This window comes from Bos indicus, chromosome 17 (assembly GCF_029378745.1).
Source record: "Bos indicus isolate NIAB-ARS_2022 breed Sahiwal x Tharparkar chromosome 17, NIAB-ARS_B.indTharparkar_mat_pri_1.0, whole genome shotgun sequence".
In the NCBI taxonomy this organism is placed as follows: domain Eukaryota; kingdom Metazoa; phylum Chordata; class Mammalia; order Artiodactyla; family Bovidae; genus Bos; species Bos indicus.
The window spans coordinates 6573033-6585821 of NC_091776.1; the positions used below are offsets into that span (position 1 = coordinate 6573033).

Consider the following 12789-nt stretch of genomic DNA (forward strand, 5'->3'; position numbering starts at 1 on the left):
ATTCAGAATCACCCTGAATAATTAGCATCAGTAGAATCTGTCTCTCCATTTCCAAAAAGCTGTCCCTGCTGGTATCAGGACCTATTTCTACAATGGGGTATAACATCTAAATGTATAAACACTGGGATCCTGAATGTCCAGATTACTCAGGACCAGGAGTCATCAAGGCAGGAAAATGTGGTCACCTGGAGCGCTCAGACCCGTGGAGGCTCCCCAGTGCTGTCCTGATTCTTGGCCCTCTTGATGTGCCCATTGTTTCCTCGGTTGTCCCTACACCATCCACGCATGCACCGTCTTGAACACCCTTTGCACCAGTTCTGCCTGTGTTCTGCCTTTGTTGTTCTTTCAGGGTGTTCTTCCATTTCCTCAATTATCTTTATTAACCAGGAGACTTGGATGAGAGGGAGCAGGAAATCTAAGGTCTCTCTCTGTCTCTTGCATGGCGTGTATGTGCGTGTGTGTGAGAGAGAGAGAGAGAGTGACTTGAACCTACAAAGCTGTACACTTTCACACAGCCGTCCAGCCATGCTAACTTTCACGTTGAAAGTATACTGCCAGGCTGCTCGGCCCCTGGAGCTATTGCATTGTCCACAGGAAATGTGCAGCGTGGGGTAACTAAATTTTAGAGTTAGGCCATTCTGTTTTTGAATTTATTTTTAATTGAGGATAGTTGCTTTGTAATATTGTGTTGGCTTCTGCCAATGAAAATCGAAACTACAATGGGGTATCACCTCACACCTGTCAGAATGGCTGTCTTAAAAAAAAAAAAAATCTACAAACATTAAATGCTGGAGAGGGTGTGGAGAAAAGGGAACCCTCCTGGACTGTTGTTGGAAATGTACATTGATGCAACCACTATGGAGAACAGTATGGAGAGTCCTTAAAAAATTAGGAATAAAACTACCATATGACCCAGCAATCCCGCTACTTGGCATATACCCTGAGAAAACCATAATTGAAAAAGGCCATTCTTATTTTTAATAACTTTTCTGTGTGGAAATGGTGAGGCTTTGGGCTAGTAAGTTATCTAAGTATGTAAAGATTTGGGAAGATTTGCAAATATTTTCTCTCATAATTATTTAAAACTTAGAACTCTGAAAAATTGGGGGGGAAATGCTAAGGAATACTTGATTTGAAATAAATGGAAACCATACGCTTAAAGCACTGTCTATAGTCAAGATGGAGTGTCCGTGTTTGCTATAGATCTGTCCTCATTTTTCCTAAGGGAATTTTAATCCAAATGTTTTATTATCGTTGGCAAGATACAGATTCTGAATCTGCTCTCAGTGCTTTGTTTTGTTCAGTCTCAGCTTTTGGATCAAAATAACCACTTATTATTTTGCCAGAAATTCAGCATTAACACTAATGTATTTCTTGACAATTGCACAAGTCTGGGCTGTCATGAGAATTACTTTGCTTAAAATAAGTACGTTAAAATGCAGACACACAGCATGCACACATACATATTTATATGTTTTCAAGCTAAGAGATGGCTCATGGAAAAATGTGAAGTCCAGTTATTTGTGTAGTTTAAGAAAAAAGAGTAAGCCAAGAACATGAATCTTAATTTGTTTTCCATTGCCAAGAGCCCAGATGAGGGAATACTGTAAGTAATGGATAATTTACCGTTACCCTCAAATTATCAAATATATGGGTCTTAGGAGTAACATGTTATAAGCACTGTGTATGCGTATTTATGTGGAAATGTAACACATGTACACTAAGAGTGGATTTGGGAGGAAAGGTTTAAAATGTCCTCCAACAGATTATCAAGTTATTTTCTCCAATTTTAATTACTTCTCCATAGGGAAGTACAGTGTGAAGGTATTTGTATTTTCTTAGAGCAGAAAGTATTAGAATGTTGGTAGAATTTCCTGTTTTAACCAAGAATGAAGGAGAACTATGAGCCATTTGCTTCCTGAATGGCTGCATTCCAGCTGTGCGGACTGATCACACACATCTGCCAATCAGAACAGGCCCTGGAGGGAACCTTGGAGGCTGAGTCTTGTTTACATGCATCGTTTCTGCATCGTGACTCTGTTTCTCCCCTCCTCCTGTGTGTTGTATGTCTAGGAGGATTTGTAGGGGAATTCGCTATTACGCGCCTAAATAAGCTGTATGAAACTAAGACACCAGCCACAGCAAACTGTATTTCGGGCAGACTTAGCTCATCTTAGTTACAGGTAAGAGTTGTTACTTTGTTACGAGGATAGCTGAATGTGCATCTAGTTTCTGGCTTTACTTTGAGACAGTATACTTTACTTTTGTTAGCAAAACTAACAGGCTAAAAGCTGAAGAGGAACAGTCAAAAAATCGGAACATGTGTGCTGTATTCCTGACTTTAAATTTTATAGTACTCAACAAATGAAAAACTAGATTTTTATTTAGCGGAGGGGTAAACCAAGTTAAATTAAAAGTTTTAAAAGTGGCAGTAACACTAAGTCACTGTGTAGAGAAATTGGAACCAGAAGCATATTAACCTCATGTGTCTGGGAGAGCCTTGTAGCTAAACAAATATGTTTTATTGTGGATCTTTCTCCTTGTCAGTGTTTCAGAGAACAGTATCTTCCTGTGTGCTAACTCCTTGGTTTAAAAAGACATTTCTTTTTTATTAAGTATTCAGAAAGAATTTATACTTAACTATGTAAATCTGATTCATTTCCTTTTGTAATTTTTTCATAAAATTTCTTCAGAACTTTTAGAGAATGTTTTCGTTATCTTTATGCTGCTGCATCAGCAGTAAAATTAAGGGGGTAAGAAAGGATTCCAGTCTAATCTTTGTTTAGCCATTAAATTGTATCATGTTAGTGTTAATTCAGAAGATAGTTTAGAAAACTACCTTTTGATAATCTTGCATAGGATTTTTAAAAGTCCTTCTATAGGATTTTATTGTGGTTTTACCCATTGCTTGCTTGCTTTTTTTTTTTTTTTTACCCACTGCTTTCTGTTGTTAGTTTTTTCATAACACTGCTATCTTTCTACTTCATTTATTTATTTTTAAGCATGTACTGAAGGAAAAATCATTAGTCAAAAAAAAAAAAGCACAACCTGTGGGTTTTGTGGTTCTTTCTCTTATATATAGTAGTTTTCAGGTTGATGAAGAACATTTTAGAGTAGTACGTAGAGGCACTTCTAAAAATGACTAGCAGCTAGGCTCTGGCCTCTTATTCTGTAGCAGGATTTCTCCATTTTAACGCTGTTGACGTTTTCGGTGAGATTATTCTTTGTTGTAGTGGTTAGTAGCGTCCCTGGTCTCTACCCGCCAGATGCCAGTAGCTCCCTCCTCCTGAGGTGTGACAACCACAGACCGTTTCCTGGCATTGCCAGGTGTCCCCCTGGGGAGGAGGAGCAAAATCGCTCCTGGTTGAGAACCACTGCCCTGTAGCCCGTGAGACCTAATTTCCTGTGAAACATGGAAACCCAACTTCTGAAGAGTTCTGGGTGATAGAGAGTTAAGGAGGAGGCTGTGCTGGTCTCAGTGTATTTGCAGATGTAGCTGACTGCTCATTTCTTTCCCCTCCCCATCCTGTTAGATGCTTTTGCCAACCATGATTCATGGAATGATTTTTTTGAGCTGAGTAATTTGTGGCTTTTCAGTTTCCTTACTTTCTTTCCTTAGCTAAACTTGTTTTGGTTTTAGCAAAGTGTTTAAAACAGCAAAGATCTTTGAAAATGAAATAATACGTGTAATGATATATTTTCTAAGTAGATGATTTTTAACAAACTGTAAAAACTTTATATGCCTGTCCTTCTTTGTATCTTTCATAACTCCTCTGTCAGACAAATCCTCTCAACTCTGAAGGAGAGCCTTATGTAGGGGAAGACACAGCAACCTTTGAACAGCCCTTTGTGAAATCTGATGGTATGGCAGCTGGTATTTAAGAACTTCTTTTCTAAGACTCCTAAAGAGCATTTTAAAATGTGACTTTCTTCTTTCTTTACAGATCGAAACGAACGAAATAAACCAGAGCATCGTTCTTCAAGGTATGAATTTATAGTTATTTAATAACTCTGTATAAAGCTTCTCTTTTAGGAAATATTATTTGGAAGAAGTGCAAGTGTCCCTTTTTGAAACACTGTATACTTGGAATCTTCCGTGGCCCTCAGGCTTCACAAGGGAAATACTGTTCATTCTCAGAACATTCTTTATAAAATTATTGACTACCTGGAAGACATGTTTTATTTTGAGAATTTGTATCAGTGACAGGTATATTTTTACAGAAAATTATTTTATCCCTGTTTCTTTTCTTCTGTGGTTTATTTCCCTCCACTTTCTTTAATTGGTATTTTTATAAATGTGTACTGCTTTTTTCTAATTATGTATAAAGCTACCATGGGCTTATAGAAATTTAAAAATTATTTTTTAAAGTAGAAATCATTAAAAAAAAAAACAATGTCTTTCATCAACTGGAAATGGATGGCTACTGCTAAAAATTTGATGTAATTAATTCTTTCTAGAGCTTATTGGTATAAATATATATATATATATATTGCAGTTGAATTCTTTAAGTTCTGACTAGACAGTTTTGAATGGCCAGGAAGGTTCTGCCCCTTCAGCCCCTTATTCACGCTGAGAAGTGTGTCCTGTGAGAGCTTCACCAACACTGAAGAGTGTGTTTGAAACCCTTGTCAAACTTAAGGGATGGAGGGGGCTCAGATGGTAAAAAGTCTGCCTGCAGTGTGGGACACCCAGGTTCAACCACTGGGTCGGGAAGATCCCCTGGAGAAGGGAATGGCAACCCACTCCAGTAGTCTTTCCTGGAGAATCCCATGGACAGAGGAGCCTGGGGGGCTACAGTCCTGGGGATCACAAGGAATTGGACATAACTGAGCAACTAACACTTGTCAGACTTATATGTGGAAATTGTCTAACTTCCACTCTCTAGGCAAGAATGACAGATCTTTTTTTTATTTTTTAACCTAGTTCTGTGAAGGATTGTAACTTTTTAATATCATTTTCACCTTATTCCACATTTCCTCAGTTTTCCTTTGTATTTTATATTGTGATAGTGTGATAGTGTTATTAGTTGCTCAGTCGTGTCTGACTCTCTTCGACCCCTTGAATTATAGCCCACCAGGCTCCTCTGTCCATGGAATTCTCCAGGCAAGAATACTGGAGTGGGTTGCCATTTCCTTCTCCAGGGGATCTTCCCAACCCAGGGGTCGAACCCAGATCTCCTGCAATGCAGGCAGAGTCTTTACCATCTGAGGCACCAGGGAACGTCCAGTACATTTTGCAGAGATTGTCAGTCAGAGTAAGTTACTGAGATCTAATCTGTGAGGAAAATACAGCTAAGTATTTGGGATGTAAGGTAGTTTTTTGAGGGAGGAGTATAATTCACATACATTAAAATTCACTCTTTTCGGTGTATGATTCTATGAGTTTTGACAAACACATACAGTTAGATAGCCATAATCATAGAAAAGTGTGTAAGATTGATATTTTTAATACTTAAAAATAATAGAAAAAAGAATGTAAGAGGACTTTGTCAGCATGCCTGACTGTGAGTGACATAAAGTTGAAAGGGTAAAAAATACTTAGGATGATAAGACCAGGATCCATAAGACCCCTGACATACTGAAGATTTGACTGAATTAAGAATAAGAGTTTTAATTGGAACAAATGTAAATCCTTATCCCTACGGCTGAAAAATCAATGGAGCATGAAGCAGTAGGGGAGAGGTGACTTAACAATATTTTTGAAAAAACCTTGAGAGTTTAATTCTTCATAAATTCATCATGAGGGGAGTTCCCTGGTGGCCGAGGGGTTAGGATTCTGGGCTCTCACTGCCATGGCCCAGGTTCAGTCTCTGGTCAGTGAACTGAAATCCCTCATGCTCCACAGCACAGCCAACAAGAACAAAATAAATCAATCCGTTCATTAAGAGTCAAAAATTTCGTGTTGTTGCCTCCACCGCCCCCAAAAATGTCAGCATTGATTTAATTATGCTGAAAGACCTGTAATGTCCAGTATAAGAAAGTGATAGCTCTAGACCATGCTTTTGATACGCTATTCAATTCTGGGCCCACTAGGCGCTGAGAAATCGAAGTGTGCGTTGCACTGGCTCTGTCGATATTACTTGAGGTACTTAAAAGCAGAATCCTATTATCTACTCCAGAGATTCTCATTCAGTAGGTGTGGAGTGAGTAGATCATGGGAATCTGTATATTAAAGAAGTAGCGGGTGATTCTGATGGAGAGCCAGGTTGGGAAGCACTGGGATAGAGGACCACAGCTGAGTTGGGAGAGGGAAAGTGACAGAGAAGAGCTGGGTAGAAGTCAAAGCTAAGTCACAGGAAGACTTGTTTAAGGAATTGGGAGAAGTTAGCCATGGTTTGGAAGTTTGGGAAGGGGTATAAGACAGAAATAACTGGATTCAAACACCTGAAGGGCTGTAGAAGAGACTAGCAAAATTGTTCTCATAATTGCTCTTCCCAGCATTAGCTCCCAGTTGCTAGGAAGAACCAGGGATCCTCGGAGGAATAGCTAATCCCAGATCCTGGGAAAGGGAAAGTCCGGGTAAGCCTGGACCCTACTGATAGGAAGGTAGGAAGTGCTCAACCAGTGGGGTCATGTCAAAAAGGCCTAGGGGGCAGCTTCAAGAGGCTCCAATTAACCAAATCTGGGACAATTTGAGTAGCAAAAATTTTAAATGACAATAGATTCTAACACATTGGATTTTTAAAAATCCAAATAGAAGAAGAAATACTTAAGTTTTTAATTATAAAGGGGAAAATGTACCTTTGTCAGTGAAGAGATCTGGTGATCACATTCTTAATCAAGTGGTCAACTTGTATGCCTATCACCATCTGTCTCACTCTCAGGTGAGACAGCCTGACATTCTGTGACTCCAGCTGATGCTTTAGCAGTGCACATAGATACCATTTATGGAATAGGAACCCTGGCCAAAAAAAGGTAATATGAAAAATACAAAAAGGCTAGAAAGATATTTCAGATTTTAAAAGACTATGGTTTGTTTTTTTTTTAATCTGGAATTTAAAAATCCAGATTAAAAAAAAATGCTTTGGGGATAATTAAGAAAATTTAAGTATGAACTTTATTTTAGATTTTTTGGTTAATATTTCTTTGATTAGGTGTATATAGGAAAGCTGTTATGTGGGAGAATATCCTTATTCTTAGGAGATGTAAGCAGATGTATTAGGGGTGACACAGGCTTATGTTTGCAGCATACTCTCAAATAATTCATGAACATTAAAAAACAGCAAGGTATAACAGTAAATACAGGAAAACATTAATAATTGGTGAATGGATGAAACATATATATGGGTGTTCACTGTACTATTCCTTTAGCTTTTCTGTAGACTTGAAATTTTCACAAGAAGTGGTAGAGGAGGGAATCTGGAGAAGGGGATGGCAGCCCACTCCAGGATTCTTGCCTGGAGAATCCCCACGGCCAGAGGAGCCTGGCAGGCCGCAGTCCACGGGGTCACAGAGAGTCGGACCTGACTGAGCGACTAAGCACACACACAGTGAGGGAATGGGTCTGTATGTTCCGTGTTGTCCTGGGGGTAAAATATACATCTGTGGGCGCAAAGTTGAGAGAGCGGATTTCTGCACAATGTGAGGAAGGATTTCCAGACGTAGCAGGTCAAGGATGGAATGGAATCTGTGAGGGACACTGTCAAGGAAAAGCTGGACAAGCTAGTGGAGGGGATAAAATGGAGAAGTTTCACGCATAGCCAAGTCATGATTCTAGACGGCTCCAGCCCTTGCTCATTCAATAGCCGATAATATTTGTTGAGAGACCCTAATCCAGGCTCAGGATACAGCAGAAAACAAGGAAAGGTCTCCAGCTTTGTGGAGCACAGAGTGCTCATTGTTTGGGATTTACATTCCCGATCGCTCACGTCAGGATCCAAGTCTTTGTACTTCTGCTTCAGGCGGTGCTCATGGTACTCAGCCTTCAACCTCTAATTTATCCCTTCAGGCCCTCCAGGACTGTGATACTGGTCTTGGTAACATGCCTGGTTCACAGTAAGCACTTAATAAACAAAATTTTGAATAAATGTCAGATGTAGTTCGAAGAGAGACAGGGAATGCCAATATTTTTTCCTTGCTGACTGGAAAGAACCTGACTCTCAAAAGCTTGCCCAGGACTGCTGTTGAGTGCTTGTTACTACAGCAGAGAGGAGTACGCCCTGTAAGAAAGAAGTGTTTTCCAGGAAAGGCAGTGTCCTCTGTCTGAGGTGTCTGCCGACTCTGGCAGTGACCTGCTCTTGCCCTGCTGTCCTTAGCTGAGCAGGGCCACCCTGCCAGCCCAGCAGTGCATCAGCCAGATTAATACCTGCTGCATCAACAGGGCAGAGGGGAGAAAATATAAACAAAAGGCACTTAATTTTGGTGTGCTTTTTGGTTCTCCTCAGGCCACTTGGCAGCAAGAACATGGGCTCAATGCCCAGCATGCATAAGAGAGATGCATTTCTTTGGTTTGTGTTTTTATAAGGCCAAGTACTCCTATAGCTTTCACAGTGAGAGGTGAATAAATCTGGGACGGCTGCCTGTTCTTTCATTTCAGTGCTGACATAAAAAGGAAAGTAAAACTTTTGTCAAGTTAAAGGAAAAGTTTTATTAGGTATAGGTCAACACTAAGACCCCAAGCTAAAAAAAGCATCCCTTAAGCATTTCCGAGAGGCTTGCTGGGTGCTTTTTGATTGGTTTGTTTTGTAGAAGTCAGAAATATCTGAATTCTTGTCTTTTCCTTGTTAGTTTAAATTTACCATTTCCCAAATTGATGTCCCATGGAACTTTCTTTGTAGGATATTAATCAGTATGCAAGAAGTAAATAATTACTGCATGAAAAAATTTGGAAATGGTGAGTTAAAACAAAATTAGACATATTTCTTTACTGAGGGTCTTTGATATAATGAAATGCATTATAAAACTCCAAGTGAGAAACTTACTATAGAGGATTTTTTAAATTTGTCTGAATTTATAATTTCCTTTCCCAGACACAGGTACTAATAACATCTAGAAAAATGTACTATGGAATGGCAGTTGGGAAACTAATTGAGAGGGAAGTAGGAGCTAAAGATAATAAAATTAAGCCCTGTGGTAATCAGTGCCAGCAATGGAAAATTAGGAACCTTTTTTTACTGCCCCAGCAGGTCTGGATAATAGGACCCAATGACTTATGGCGACTGAAAAATAAGCTACTTTGTCTTAAAGGTTTTACATACTGCAAGGAAATAATTTATAGCAGAAAAAATAAGGCAGCAGAACAGAGAACCCTTAATCTGTTTCTCAGAAATTATCATTTGAATCTTAGTCTTTTTTAAAGCCTTTGATACCTGTTTATAAAGTTTGATGGAATTTCAGGAAAATTCACAAAAATTATTTAAAAATTAGACAAAAATAAAATTTTCTAAAATTTATAAGGAAGAACAAGAATAACCAACTTTGAAGATCAAAACTGGGAAATGGACTCTTGCAAGCAATTAAGACTTGTTTTGTCAGTGGAGAAACTGGTCAAGGAAACAGAACGCAGAGCCCAGCAAAGATACACATGGGCTTCCCAGGGGGCGCGAGTGGTACATGGAACCTGCCTGCTAATGCAGGAGACATGAGATGTGGGTTCTATCCCTGGGTCAGGAAGCTCCCCTGACAGAGGAAGTGGCTCCCCCACTCCAGTATTCTCACCAGGAGAATCTCATGGACAGAGGAACCTGGCCAGTTACAGCCCGTAGGGTCACAAAGAGTTAGATACGACTGAGAGTCTGAGCACAGCATGCACGGTTCTGTCCGGTGCTGTGATGGAGCTGGCAATATGGGTCAGTGGGGAAAGTGCACAGGTTATCAAGTGCTGCAAGAACAATTGATTACCTGTATTAAAAAAAATTCTAGATGGAATTTGATTTATTTTATCATGTGAGGTAGAATCTAAATACATAAAAGTAAAACATTTTGAGGAAATACATGAGAATATCTTTATGATGCTGGAGTAGGGGAAAAGTTTTTAAACAAGTAGAAACCACAAAGAAAAAGATGGACAAATTTGACTATGTGAAACTTTAAAACTTATGCACATGAAGACAGCAAAAGCATGTGAAAAGACAAGTTGTTACCGAAATACACACAGGCAACAGTGGTTAGTGTCCAATATAAATACACATCAGAAAGAAAAAGACAAATAACTCAGTAGAATAGGGGCAGGGAGCTCAGAAAAGATGAATCCTAAGAAGCCTTAGCTTGCTAATGCTAAGATGTGTACCAATGTGATGATGAGATATCATTTCACTTCCATTGAGTTGGTGCAGAAATCTCAAAGATTGACAATTACAAGTGTGTGAGAGAATAATTTGATACAGCATATTTAGAGAGTAACTGAGCACTGTATGGTAAAGTTAGAAATGCCCAGACCATATAACCCAGCAGATATTAAGTACCCCAGAGAAATACTTTCACTTATGCCAAAGGAACTATGTACAGGAATGTTGAGAGTAGCACTCCTTGGACTGAGGGAACTGCAGCTTTATGGGACAGCTTATATAAATCTCAAAAACAGAATTTTGGATGATAAAAGTAAATTGTAGGAAACTGTATCCAGTCTCCTGGGATAAACCATAATGAAAAAGAATGTTTTACAAAAGAATATATAATATATATGTGTAAAATTGAGTCATTTTTGCTGTATAACAGAGATTGGCACACCGTTGTATTGGGTTGGCCAAAAAGTTCGTTTGGATTTTTCCATAACATCTTATGAAAAACCCAAATGAACTTTTCGGCCAACCCAATAAATCAACTATATATCAAATAAAAACAAAAAAAGCAAGTCATAATAGAAAGATAGCTCAGTATGATACCATATATATAAACCAGAAGTCAGCACATGGGCCAAATCTGGCCTGCCACCTATTTCTGTAAATAGTTTTATCGGACCTCAGCCACGCCCATTTGTATGCATACTATCTAGGGCTGCTTTCCATCACTACAGCAGAGCTGACTAGTTACAACAGAGGCCACAGGGTCCTCAAAGCCTCTGACCCCTTATAGAAAAAGTTTGTCAACTCCAAATACAAAAAATAGTTTGCTGATTCCCTTTGTCGTAGGTGAAACACAAGCAGCATATTCTTTATTGTATATTTTTATGGCTACATATATATATTTTTTATATGAATATGTGTACCTTTAAAGTAAAAGTATGGTGTGGCAGTCTGGATGGGAGGAGAGTTTGGAGGAGAATGGATACATGTATATGTATGACAGAGTCCCTTTGCTGTTAACCTGGAACTATCACAACATTGTTAGTTAGCTGTACTCCAATACAAAATAAAAACTTTAAAAAGTAAACTAAAAGTATAAAAAAGGTACATATGGAAGTGATAAATAGTGAATTTAGGACATTGCTTATCAAAGGAATGGATGAGAAAGGGGTACACAGGGAGCGTAAGGTGTATATTAATGGCTCAATTTTGGGCTTCGTTTATCTAAACTCTTTTTGAATCCTGAAAAATTTCATAATTAATTTTGAAAACCTTTAAGAAGACTTTCTTGAATTCTGTGGCACCAATAATGGTGTTTTTACAGGAAAGGAGCATAAAACTGAGTGAAATTTTCTTTGATTATTTCTGAAAGAAGAAAATAAAAAGAAAGAAGTAATTGAGAGTGTTAAAAAAAAACATGATCAAACACTGTTCCCATTTCTAGTCATAGTCTACACCTGTAGTTCCCTCTACTCTGTTCAGTTCAGTTGCTTAGTGGTGTCCGACTCTTTGCAACCCCATGGACTGCAGTATACCAGGCCTCCCTGTCCATCTACCAACCCCTGGAGTTTACTCAAACTCATGTCCATCGACTTGATGATGCCATCCAACTGTCTCATCCTCTGTCGTCCCCTTCTAATCCCATCTTCAATCTTTCCCAGCATCAGGGTCTTTTCAAATGAGTCAGGTGGCCAAAGTATTGGTGTTTCAGCTTTAGCATCAGTCCTTCCAATGAATATTCAGGACTGATTTCCATTAGGATTGACTGGTTGGATCTCCTTGCAGTCCAAGGACTCTCAAGAGTCTTCTCCAACACCACAGTTCAAAAGCATCAATTCTTCATGCTCAACTTTTTTTATAGTCCAACTCTCACATCCATACATGACCACTGGAAAAACCATAGCCTTCACTAGATGGACCTTTGTTGACAAAGTAATGCCTCTGCTTTTTAATATGCTGTCTAGATTGGTCATAACTTTCCTTCCAAGAAGTAAGCATCTTTTAATTTCATGGCTGCAGTCACCATCTGCAGTGATTTTGGAGCCCAAAGAAATAAAGTCTGTCACTGTTTCCCCATCTATTTGCCATGAAGTGATGGGACCGGATGCCATGATCTTAGTTTTCTGAATGTTGAGCTTTAAGCCAACTTCTTCACTCTCCTCTTTCACTTTCATGAAGAGGCTCTTTAGTTCTTCTTCGATTTCTGCCATAAGGGTGGTGTTACCTACATGTCTGAGGTTATTGATATTTCTCCCAGCAATCTTGATTCCAACTTGTGCTTCATCCACCCCAGCATTTCTCATGGTGTACTCTGCATAGAAGTTAAATAAGCAGGGTGACAATAAACAGCCTTGACGTACTCCTTTCCCGATTTGGAACCAGTCTGTTCCATGTCCAGTTCTAACTGTTGCTTCCTGACCTGCATACATACAGGTTTCTCAAGAGACAAGTCAGGTGGTCTGGTATTCCCATCTCTTGAAGAATTTTCCACAGTTTATTGTGATCCACACGGTCAAAGGCTTTGGCATAGTCAATAAAGCAGAAATAGACGTTTTTCTGGGACTCT

At 39.1% G+C, this 12789-nt stretch overlaps 1 protein-coding gene across 13 annotated transcripts in view; it reads left to right on the forward strand.

Moving 5' to 3' along the window:
* SH3D19 (SH3 domain containing 19) overlaps positions 1 to 12789 on the forward strand; it is a 201381-nt gene that overhangs the window by 90141 nt on the left and 98451 nt on the right. For 5 of the 13 annotated variants that reach the window (XM_070769009.1, XM_070769008.1, XM_070769011.1 and 2 more), the window contains exon 2: positions 3945 to 3984. In XM_070769009.1, the coding sequence (XP_070625110.1) occupies positions 3945 to 3984 (40 nt within the window). Of the gene's footprint in view, positions 1 to 870; positions 2184 to 3023; positions 3863 to 3944; positions 3985 to 12789 lie in introns of those variants that run through there. The other 8 variants (XM_070769013.1, XM_019977699.2, XM_070769012.1 and 5 more) reach the window with 6 other exon arrangements.